General features: G+C 46.6%; 1 protein-coding gene across 3 annotated transcripts in view; it reads left to right on the plus strand.

Moving 5' to 3' along the window:
- Eml6 (EMAP like 6) overlaps nt 1-12,134 on the plus strand; it is a 225,456-nt gene that overhangs the window by 184,314 nt on the left and 29,008 nt on the right. For all 3 annotated transcript variants that reach the window (XM_060365115.1, XM_060365114.1, XM_060365113.1), the window contains exons 27-28: nt 4,329-4,530; nt 4,641-4,767. In XM_060365115.1, the coding sequence (XP_060221098.1) occupies nt 4,329-4,530; nt 4,641-4,767 (329 nt within the window). The remainder of the gene's footprint in view (nt 1-4,328; nt 4,531-4,640; nt 4,768-12,134) is intronic.

A 12,134-nucleotide genomic window follows, 5' to 3' on the forward strand; every position in this document is an offset into this window, starting at 1 on the left:
CGGCAAGGGGTCCAAGGGCAGGTTTTGTGTGAGCTCCTGGCTGCTACCTCCCACCCTGCCCTCAGTGTCACCTCCCTCACCTCCTTGTGCTTGCAGCCTACGGGTAAGCACCACTGTTGGGCAGTTGGTTCTGGCAGGAGCTTGTGGAATGTGCTGCCTGCACTTTCTGTCCCTAGCAGGGCAAGCAGCACAGGCTACAGTCATGGTGACTCCGTGCTGGGGCCCGGCTGCTCCTACTCAGTGCTGACCTGTTTCTGCAGGAGCTCCAAGTCTCAGCCTATGAGCCGGCAGCCCCACGGCTCATCAAGACTTCATGCTTGTAGCTTACTGGTGGAGAAGCCGTCGTTCTCCGCCACACTTGGCTCTCTTCTTCCACCTTTCTTTCAATTTCATGAGGCCATTTTTAAAGGCTTCTTCCCATAAGACTTTTTTTTGGGGGGGGGTGTTCTGGGGCTGAAGACTCCTTTTTTCTGCCTTGTCCCTTCAGAGCCTCCATGGGTCCCTCAGCCTCCCTGTTGCGCTGCAGCAGGTGCCGGCAGCTCCATCTTCCTTTTCTCTCTGAGCTTCTGTTAATAGGCATTACCCTGAGCTGGGCTCCTGTTTGTAGCATGTGCTCTGTCTGTGATCTCTGAGACATCTTTCCAGTCCTCTAACAGTGTTTGTATGTAGGAAGGTTGTATCCTGTAGGCTCATCTCCCCCTCTCTGGGCATCTCAGAGGTTCCTTCCATTTCCATGTGCCATGGTTCTTACCTAGGTGCTTCTCCCTCTCTGCTAGCTATCAGCACCTTCTCCAGATACCAAGAGTTGAGCCGTTGCTTTCAGATAGGGCCTGGCTAGCTCACAGGACACCTGGAGTATTAACTTCTTCTTTTGAGTTTTGTTGAATAAAAAAATGGCACCAGCTGAGATGAAACCATAGCCAAGCCGTTCATGCAGCTGTAGTTCTTGGAAATGTTTCTACCCTGTACTTGTAGAATCTGATTTCTAAAATTTAATTATAGGTTTGGTGCATGGGTGTTTTGCCTGCCCACATGTCTAGGTACCATGAGAGTGTGCCTGTCCTTGGAAGCCAGGAAGGGCATCCAGCCCCCTGGAAGTGGAGTTATAGATGTTGTGAGCTGCCATGTGGGTGCTGGGAATCAAACCTCAGGAAGAAGGGCAAGTGCTGTTAACTTGTGAGTCGTCTCTCCAGTCCTCTCCCTTAGTTTTTGAGTCAAGGTCTCTCCCTAAGCCTAGAGTTTACCAGCTGGATAAAGTCGCTGCCAAGCTCCAGGAAACTTCCTGGCTTCACTGTGCCCCAGGAGTATGATTACAGACTACACCATGCCCAGATTTTTTACGTGGGCGTTGGGGATCCAAATTTAAGTCCTCATGCTTGAGCGCAAGGCGCTTATTAACTGAGCCATCCCCTCAGCCCTCCACTCTTCTTCATTTTAAAATGAAAATTTTTTTAGGACAATTAAAAAAATAGTGATACCTTGGTTTTAATAGACCCAAGGTTTATCTAGGACGTGCTTTGTCATTTCTCCAGCCTGACCAGGCAGAATGCCTGGGCGGTCATTTGAAGCTGTGCCCTTCAGGCTTACAGGGTTCTGGGGCAGGGTCTTAGATAGTACATCAAAAACACTAAAAAGGGGGGGGGGCAGAAATAAAGTTTTACAAAGGGGCAGGTGAGACTAAACTAGAAACAGAATGCACAGCAATGGGCATGACCAATGAAATAATAGCATCCACCAAAGTAAAGTATCTGGTATCACACTATCTAGTGAAGGATGAGATCTAACGCACATAAGGAACGCACCAGCTTAACCAAAGACAGGCCTAAGGTGGTACAGTGCTCCTGACATGCGGAAGCTCTGGCTTCAGTCCTCACAGCCTTTAAAAAATAAATAAAAATGAGGCCGGAGAACCAGCAAATAGAACAGAGCGGTTTACATTTGTAAATTTTTGAGGAGCCTTCATGTTGTTTCCATAACGTTGTGCAAATTTGCACTCTCGTCTATAGTATCTTAGCATTTACATCAGTGTCCCCTTTTCTCCACCCTCTCCCAAACACTTGCTCTTCTGTCCTTTGGGTAACAGTTGTTCTAACATGTGTGGTGATGTCTCGCCGTGGTTTCTATCTGCATTCCCTTGGCAAGTGAGGTTGAGTGGCTCAACCCGTTTCCCACTTCCCTGTTGAGTTTTGTCTTTGCAGAAATGTCTGTTCAGGCCCTTTATGTTCCTCCCTCTCCTACTTTCTGTCTCTCTGCCTGTCTTTCTTTCTCTTTCTGCCTCTGCCTTTCTCTCTGGCTAATTTTTATTATTTTAAGAATTTTGTGTGTAGATGACCAGGTGCCCTTGGAGGCCAGAAGGGGGTCTGAGATCTCCTGGAACTGGAGTTAGAGGTGGTTTGAGTGGCTCACGTGGGTGCTAGGAACAGAATCCTAGTCCAGTGGAAGAGCAGGTATCACTCTTAACTATCACACCTTCTCTTCCCCTCAGCCACCACCCATATATCAGGCTATCCTTGAACTTGCTACCTTTCTCCTGCTTCTGCCTGCCAAGTATTGCTATTACAGGTATGTAATGCCATACCCAGTTCCCCCATTTTTTTAATCTAATTTTTCTAACTCGCTTTCCTTACCCAATGGCTGCACGCTACACTGATGAGAATCATTGCTTCTCCAGTGCTCTGGGTCTGTTGAACAAATTCACTGTTAAGCGAATGTACCCTCCCTCCAAACACATTGTAGCCCTAACTCCACTGTGACTCTCTTTGAAGCTAGAGGCTTGGCAGAAGTACATCTGAATGAGTTCCTGAGCATGAAGCCCTAGTCTGACCAAGTTAGTGAGGATAAGAAGTCCCAACAAGTTCGGAGGAGGTGGTGCATGCCTGAATCCCAGGACTTGATGGGCTGACGTGGGAGTATCATAGGTGTGAGGTCTATGTGCCGGGGCTATGCGCTGAGTCCTGCTTCCGAGAGATCATGCCTGGAGGTCTTACTCCTGCCTCGCAACGCTCTTCCTGTGTCCAAAATTCATCTTGCTCATTTTACCTGCTGTGTCGTCCTGATTTACCGGTCACATCTTCCAAGCATTGTTCTTCACTTGGCAAACATGTTCCTGCTATACTCACTTTTATGGTTACAAGGCTTCTTTGCAGAAATGTCTCTTCAGGTCCTTTGTGTAATTTTGGTTTATTTTTTTAAAAGTGTGTGTGTGAGTGTGTATGAGTCAGTGAGTACATGCATGAGTGCAGTGCCTTCAGCAGCCATAAGGGGGCATTAGATCTCCTAGAGCGCAGAGCTCTGAAGGCCTTGGAAATACTGTCTGCCTGTTGGCGTGTCTGGTCTTCTCACTCTCTGTGCTTTGTTTACAACTGAGTAGTTTCCAAGTGACAGGGAGGGGTCAGCCAGATCCAGAGATCTGCAGGCTCTCAGTCCCGAGTGAGACTCCCTGTGTCTTCAGGCTTCCCAGTGCACCAGCCCTAGGGAAGCCTCTTGTCAGTTGTGTGCTAACATTTTCATCTGGTACACCAACGGCTGGCTCCTGACCCAGGAGTTCATGTGGCTTACCGCATTTCACAAGGTATTCCCCAGGAGCCACGGAGAGGATGGAAAAACGACCTCTTTAAGTGGCTCCCACGGGAGCTGTTTTTGCCAGGCTGTGTCTCATGAGCCCAGAATGGAAGCTCTCCCCGGTGCCAACATTGGCTTCCCAGCACTTGTCAGGACAACCCTGGGCAGTCACAGCCACCACCACCCCCCTCCGCCCTCTACCCCTCACTACCTGCTGATACAGTGGAGCAGACTCGGCACTTCAAAAACCTCTGTAATGACTTGGAAACTGGATTTTATTTAATAGATTTCTTTAGTGGAAGGAGCTTGCTTTGTCTTTAAAACAGTTCTTTGAGTGATTTCTGGGTTGGAAATGCTTTCCAGGGTCCATGGAAAACAGATGCTGTGTTTGTTTTAAACATTACTTGAGGTCCCTTGATCCCTCCTATCTTTACCAGAGTTGTGGATGGCTGGGAAGTGTCAATCAGGAGTTTACACTTCAAACCTATGGGCCTGGAGTGTTTGATGTCAGAGAAACTGAAACAAACTGTTCATATTTCCTTAATTCCCAAGTGTGCCTCAAAAATACCTGTTGAAGACCTACTGTGAGCCAATCTTATGGGGAGACCGGTCCCTGCCTGCTGGAGCATGTGTTCTAGTGATGGTTAGTGATATCTAGCAAAATGCTGCTTTGAATGAGCAGTTGTGTTACACCCTAGATAACAGCAAAGACAACAGGGATAATTGGGGACTGACTGGGAACTGTCGGTTTCCGGCTCTATTTGCAGGGACAGCATGCAAGGTTCAAGAAGTATGTGGGACACAGTGCACACGTGACCAATGTGCGGTGGCTGCACAATGACTCTGTGCTGCTCACAGTGGGAGGTGCCGACACAGCTCTGATGATCTGGACCAGGGAGTTTGTGGGGACACAGGAGAGCAAGCTGGTTGATAGTGAGGAGTCGGACACAGATGCAGAAGAAGATGGAGGTGAGCCCCAATCAGCCATGTGCCTTACATTATGATGGTACCTTTCTCTCTGGTCCCCTCCCCAACACTTGAAAACCAATTCATACCCCAATCTCCTTCTGTGGTTTGAGGCTATGACAGTGACGTCGCTAGAGAGAAGGCCATTGACTATACCACCAAGATCTATGCTGTCAGCATCAGGGAGATGGAAGGCACCAAACCACACCAGCAGCTAAAAGAGGTGTCCATGGAAGAAAGGTATGGTTTTTGCAAGGTCTGATTGAGGTTGTTTGTGATAGCAAACCTATTTAAATGAGAGTGCATTTTCTTTTTGCCCTTGAATTTATGTTGGAGTGAAAATTTTTATATGTGCCTAGAGTCTTAACACAAATTTAAGTTGAAGGAAATTGCCCAGTGCCCTCAGCACAAGCCAAAAGTCATGTACAATTATACAGACTGGTTATGGTGTATGGCTTGGATAAATAAGAAATTTGGTTGAACCTGGGTGTTGTGGCGCATACCTTTTAGTCCCAGCACTCAAGGAAGCAGAGGCAGGCAGATCTCTGTGGGTTCAAGGCCAGCCTGGTCTACAAAACAAGTCCAGGACAGCCGAAGCTATACAGAGAAACCCTGTCTCAAAAAAACCTAAATTAATCAATCCATGGATTAATTAATTTGGTTGGACTAGGTTTCCCTGGCCTAGAGGAGGAAGCAAGGGTTCTGAGTGCGTGACTGACAAGCCAGTGTGCTGATGAGGGTAAGGGCAGGTCAGGCTTTGGAGCGGGTGAGGTTTGTGGGAAAGCATCGTCCGTTGACCCTTGACGTGCTCTCTCCTGTGTGTCCTCACTTGCGCAGCTCTGTGCAGGGGCACTATTTCTAGACCTGACCCATTTGATCCTGTCACCATGAGCACTGTGAATAGACAGTGGGCTTCTAGTGCTATTCTGCACCTTTCTGATTTGCAGTTTTAAGTATTAACAAGAGAAATTGCCAAACACTGTATAATTTTAAGATGCAAAGCTCATAATTACATAATTGATCATGTTCCCAATTGGGAAGAGTAAATATTGAATAAAACCTAGAATCTGAAGAAAATTTGGAGAACCCTAACCCACGTCTAGGTAGTTGTCTGTGGGCTCTTTTCCCGGGGGTAGGATGGTGATCACAGCAGCCTCGCTGTACGCTGTGAGATTCAGGGTTTTGCTTTGGATAGAGCCTCTGCCTAAGGAGGAATATGGTAGACATGCTGTTCCCTCTTATTGTAAGATGTGGGCTTAGATCCAACCTCTTGCTTCAGTTCAGGGACAGGCCTAGGGTTAGCTTGCTAGGTGGTGGCGCATTATTGGCAAAATGGTTGATGAGGCAGAAAAGCCTTGAGTCTCCCCTTGCGTCTTTAATACGTGGTACGTGTTAGTTCTCCCCTTGCATCTTTATTACATGTGCAGAGAGAAAGTTTTATTTTGCTTAAAAGACAGATTTTTTTTCCTGTAATGATTTCTAAAATACAGTTTCTTTTTCTTAAAGTGACTACGAAGAGAAAATAACGTTAAAAGACTTAATTCTGAGAATTGAACAAAGAAATACACACACGGGAATGCACGAAAGGCCTGCCATTTAGCTGATCTACCCAAGAAAGGCATTTGGCCCGAGTTAAATCTTCTTTTTAAAGATAGAGTATCCAGTGTCTCCAGTTTCGCATTCCGTTGTGAATGGCTTGCCCACTGTTCCAAGGGTGTCTGAGCTGGCTCTGTAGAAGTCAGTGGTGTGTCACGCTGAAATTAGACCAGACGCTAGATACAGCCATGTTAGCGCCGTCCTCATTCCCTGTACCACATCTGCTTTCAGGTGTCGTCTGTGACCATGCACTGTCATCTTATTACCTGTTTGCACAGCTCTGCAAAAAGCCATGCTGTCCAATTTAGTCTGAGATGGGTGATTAGGAGGCCAACAGTTTTCCATTTTAAGATTAAATTTTTTGAACACACCTTATTTTCTTTATTGTTCCATATTGAAGAGCCGTTATATGTTAACTGAAACAAATCTTTATTTTCAGAAAACAAGAAAAAAAACTTTATAGAATTCTGAGCAAGTACTTCTCCACTGGCACTTTAAAAATTAATTCACCTTTGAACACAGTGATGAAAACATGCAATATCAAAAACCATTTTAAGATAAGTATAGGGTCCAGAGAAAGAGTCAAGCCTTTTTTCTAGACAGCATTTCCTTGATAACAAAAAAAAAAAAAAAAAAAAAACAAACTTGACAGCCCCAGTTTGCAGAAGGGCTTTAACCACAGAGACAATCCAGGTCCACAGCATGCTGGGAGCATAGTATTAGCCAGAGCAACCAGTTAGCCTTCAGGGAGACAATCAGAAACTGAGCGGAGGACAAGCAGTCGCTCCCTGTCTTGGTCAGTAATTTTAGGGGACTGTGAGCCTCAGAGGTAAGACGAGACAGCTTCTGAGCACAGAAGAGAGAAGTGTCGGGCAGATGGAAGCTTCAGGGAATTAGTGAGAACGCAGAACGGGAGAGTGGGATAGGACTGCGCCCTTGGAGCAAGGACTGGGAGGACGGGCATCAAATCACGCATTGCAGCTTGGTCTTCAGATGGAAGGGAAACCAGGCGTCGTCGACTCCAGCCTCCTGAAAGGCAGGTGGAAGAACGAGGTGCCGCGCACTGTTTCAGGAGCACGATGCCGAGCAGGGCCCAACAGTGTTGAGGCCAGCGCCTTCCTTTGACTCCTGCAAGATGATCTCTCTTTGTCCCCGGGCTGTGTTTGCCCGATGACCCCTGGAACAGGACTTAGTCACTGAACGTGAGAGAGGCAAGCACCTGAGGACTGTTGGCGGTGTGCTCCACGCAAGGACCTTTACTTCGTCTCCTAACAATGTTCCAGGCATCTGTGTCTGACCGAAATCCTTCCTGCCTTCCTCCCTGAGAAGAACACAGCAGCTGTCATGCTGAGGGGGGAAAAATGCCTGTTGACAGGCATTTTGCATCAATCATTTGGAAGCAAATGAACTTTTAAATTTCTAAGACAGCCATGGCTGGTTTCTAATTAAATTCAGATATCTGACTTTAAGTCTCTGTGAGACTACATCGTGTCTTCTTGTGCAACTTCTAACATGTTGTGACTTTAACAATTCTTCAGAATTGTTGAACATATTCTTAAACATATTCTTCAGAAGTCATATCATCTTCAGTTCCAGTATTTTGGGAAGTGAGAAAGTGGAGGAAAAAAGAATTGCTCTGAAGAGACTAGTGGGCTACACTGAGCAAACGTGGGATGTGCCAATCATGGCTCAGCTTTGTCCTAGCCTGCAAGATGGCTCTTTTGCTTGGATTCCCACACCCAGCCCCATATGGGGTGCCTGGCTAGGAGTGGGGAGACACTGACCCAGCATTTTCTCCTCCTACAGTCTGCTCTGCTGGGTCCTCCCCTTTGCTGAAGGCAGTCAGAGGCTGAAAGGCTGGAAGAACCTGTGGATGCTACACCGAAGGGCCAGGAGAAGGGCGGGCATGTGGGGAAGGACACACAGCACCGAACACATACTCTTCTATTGCTTTTGCTAACTGAAACTTGATGGCTCTTACATGGGCTCTGGAGATACAAACTCAAGACCTCATGCCTGTATAGCAAGCTCTTCTACCCGCTGAGCCATCTCCTTAACCAGCCATTTGTTTTTAAGTGCTTACTATATAATACAAGTGTTTCCTAATAACTTGAGTTAGCAGCCTGTATGGAGGAGACTGGAGAGATGGCTCGGTGACTAAGAGCACTGGCTCTTCTTGTAGAAGACCTGGGTTTGATTCCCAGCACCCACATGGTGGCTCACAACCATCTGTAACTCCAGTTCCAGGGGATCCCTTTTAGCCTCTGTGGACACCAGGCACACACTTATATACACGCAGGCAAAATGCCCATCTATGTAAAAAAAAAATTAAAAACCTATACTGTGTGGAAGAAGGTAATAATAGAGATTTTTATTTACTATCTTCACTTGAAACCTTCATTCAGACAGAAGTCTATCTTTAAGGTAAAGGCTACTTCATGGAAATTGGCTCACAAATATTCATTTAAGCCAGGGTTTCCTCTGTGCACTGTGTAGGAAGCCTGCACTGTTTTCAAGGACCTTGATTGATTAGCACGGAGGCTGGTAACTTTTGATGATCTGACCAAGGATGAATAAAGGATCTGGGACTTCCCTTCTTTGCTTCTGCACAGTCCTTCCAACACTCTTGTGCCATCAGAGAGCATCTGTGACTAAAGCAGGCTCAACTCCATCTTTGTGTTCTTCTCCCAGAAGCTTCGTAACCTGTGGCCACAAATCCAAGCCTTGCCTGACCTGAGGCCCAGTTCTCCTCTGCTCAGAAAGGTCCTGGGCCGCTGCCAGTCTCTCTGGCTTTGCTCTGCTCTGGAAGGGACATTTCTCCTTGTAAATGTGGATAAAGAAGCAACGGTTTTTAATGCTTAAACTTTGTTGTCTAAGCACCAGTTTAATGTAGTTTCCCTATTAATTGAGGGTAACTGTAGAGTTATAGCATTCATTTTCGTCAGTAAGCATCTGGTGTGTTTGTTTTACATTCTTTCATTCATTCATTTGCATGAAGGAGGAAAGGCACACTTGGGCCACTATGCAGGTCAGAGTACAGCCTGTAAAAACCAGTTCTTTACCTTTTGTCGTGTGGGTCCTGAAAGTTGAACTCAGGCTTGGCAGCTTCCCTGCTGAGTCTCTCCCTGACTCTGATCAGATATATTTGGTCTAGATACTCAGCTAGTGTGTGTGTGTGTGTGTGTGTGTGTGTGTGTGTGTGTGTGTGTGTAGAAGTGGGGGGTTACTTTTAAACTATTTCTGTATTAATTACTTTTTCATTGGTGTGACAGACACCTGACAAAAATGGCTGCCTTGGTCAGGGTCCCCTGAAGGAACAGAACTGGAGGAATGAGGATATAGCTAAGAAGGAACTTCCTGGATTGGCTTACACAATGCAGTCAGAATGGTCCAACAATGGCTTCTCATACTGAAGAGACCCAGTCTCTGAGGCCAGATGCTCACTAGTTCTAGTCTGGTGAGAAAGGCCTGGAGTACTACTGGAGAGCCATTGAACTTTGGTCCCTTTGGAGGCTCAAAGAAGCAGGTTTCTAATATCAGCAGAATAGATGAACTTTCCAGTTAGAGCAAAGGCCAGTAGAGTTAAGAACACAAAAACCTTCTTCAAGGTCTTTTTATCTGGAATACTAGCAGAATGGCTTCCCAAACCCATTGAAGCAATGAAGATTTGCCCTGAGGTGAAAAGGCCTGGCCCTCAGGTTGCTCCTCAGTGGCTCTGTTCTTTGTCCCCTTTGTTAAGGAATATGTGACAGTGGGTGTTTGGGAGGGATCTTGGGGACCAGGCAACTCTTTTCCTGTGGGTTTCTTTCCATGTATCTGGATGGGTGGTACCCAGTCCCTTGCAATCCCCACATTGAGTTCATTTTAGCTCTCAGTTTCTCATCTTTCAGTAATCCCAGCCACGGACCTGCAGATGACTCGAGATCCTAAACAGGCTCCAGCAGTGCCCCTCTCTTGGCTCTGCCATTTCTCCAGTACCCTCCTCCCAGTCCCTGGCAACAAGAGGGCCTAACAGAGTCCATGTAAGAGGTAGTCTTGTTTTGAGGGGTTTAGGTTTGGGGGATGTTCCAGGTAAGGTCTCTCCAATTCCTTCTTTGTGGGGACTGAGGAAAAGCTGTCACTTCACAAACTGCTCACTCTGCATGAGTCCTAGCAGCCAGCAGGAGGAAATGCTTGCTGGCCTAACAATAATGACAGGCCTGCAGAAAGCCTTTACCAAGAAGAGGAAAAGGTAGATGTCTGTTATCCATTGGCTGTGTGGCACTGCAGCTGACATGTTACAGGACAGTCGTGAAGTCAGTAGAGAGGGACTCTGTTGTCACGGAGCTGATTTCTGTGTGGAGAAAGTGTTTCCGTGTCGCTGAGCCACGCCTGTTGATATCTGACTGGGTGGAATGCCTGAGTAGGATTCATATCTGGATGAAAAAGGGGACATGTCATTAATTTGGGGGGAATAAGTTTCACAGTGTGAATCGTTTCTTCTTGAGCCTGTCTGTATAAGATGGCCCAAGTGTCTAGGAGTCAAACTCCTGGTGGGCTGAGCCTGCTCATAAGGTCTGGGTCCTCCGGAACAGTGTCATGGTAGCCTAAAACAGACTGCAGTTAGGCCTTCAGGTGAGCTCTCTTGGTCCTTCCTCAGAGACAACAGCATCTTTCTTCTAAGCCCAGCTTGCATTCTTCCAAGAATGGTACCCACAACACTGAGGCAAGGCTTGGTCTTACTGGGGAGTGTGAAAAAGGATCCTGTAAGTATTCTCTTATATTTTAGATACATATTCACTCTTAAGCCTATGGCATAGGTTCCTGAAGAAACCAAGGAACGTTTAGGGTTGGTTACCTAAACGAAAATCAGATTTTGAGCTCGAAAGCCCTTTTTTTCTATTGATTTATGTATTTGTGTGTGTTTCTGTGTGTGTGGACATGCTCATTGCGAGGCCTGAGTCTCTCCTTCCGCAGTGGGGGGGGGGGGCAAACACAGGCTGTAAGGGTCGGCAGCAGGTACCTACCGGCACCCACAGAGCTGACTCAGCAGACCTGGCTATGGGGCTTTTTAAATGTCAGTGTCTTTACCTGCAAACAAATGACGTCCGAATTCCATTGTGGCATTAATATTTTCCAAACTTTTTTTTTATATGCCTATGGTTAAATGAATATGATCTAAAATTTTGTTTTGAAATTTGAGTACGCTTATAGAGCTAAGCGTAAAACAAACCAGTTGACAAAGGAATGTCCACTACATACACTATAAAGAAATGTTAGAGGGATTTTGTTTGTTTGTTTGTTTGTTTTGACTCGTGTGTGGCTGCGGCGAGTGTGACACATAGGTGCAGGTGCCCTCGGAGACCAGAGTTGTTGGACCCCCTAGAGTTACAGTTACAGGCGGTGTGAGCTGTCAGGTATGGGAACCGAGCTTGGGTCCTCTGTAGAGGCGATAGTAGCACATGATGGCTGAGCTGTCCCTCCAGCCCTGGTTTCGCTTTCTGTTTCAGCCCCAAATTGATTGCCTCCTGTAATTCCTTAATATGTTGATCTGTAACACTGAAACGCATTACGTTCTATTGGAGGTGTTAGGCCCAGCAGGGAGCCTAACTACAAAAGAGGCTTGCTGCAAAGGAAACTCAGGAGGCCGCAATCGATGCAATTGGCAAGAGGTTTTTATTTACACCAGCATGCTGGGGCTAACTCTACATTCAGGCTAGAGTCAGCACTGACTCTCAGCAGCCTCTGGTTTTTAAAGGAGTAGACGAGGGGGTTACAGGTCTGACATCATGGGAGCAGATATAGGGCCTATTGTGGGCACCAGGTCCAGTCAGCTAGACATCTGAGGTATACCTGTTCTTTTCTGATATGTGCAGATTCAGCTATTGTTAAAGGTGGGAAAAGCAATTTGCTCATCCTGTGGTCTCTCTGAGAAACGGGGCTATGTGCCTTTAATCAAAAGCTCAGGGGCTATTTGGGAGGGGAATTAGGACCATCTGGATCTGCTGCTATTTCCTTCTGCAACCTGATGG

Source organism: Meriones unguiculatus, chromosome 12 (assembly GCF_030254825.1).
Source record: "Meriones unguiculatus strain TT.TT164.6M chromosome 12, Bangor_MerUng_6.1, whole genome shotgun sequence".
NCBI classification, from domain to species: Eukaryota; Metazoa; Chordata; class Mammalia; order Rodentia; family Muridae; genus Meriones; species Meriones unguiculatus.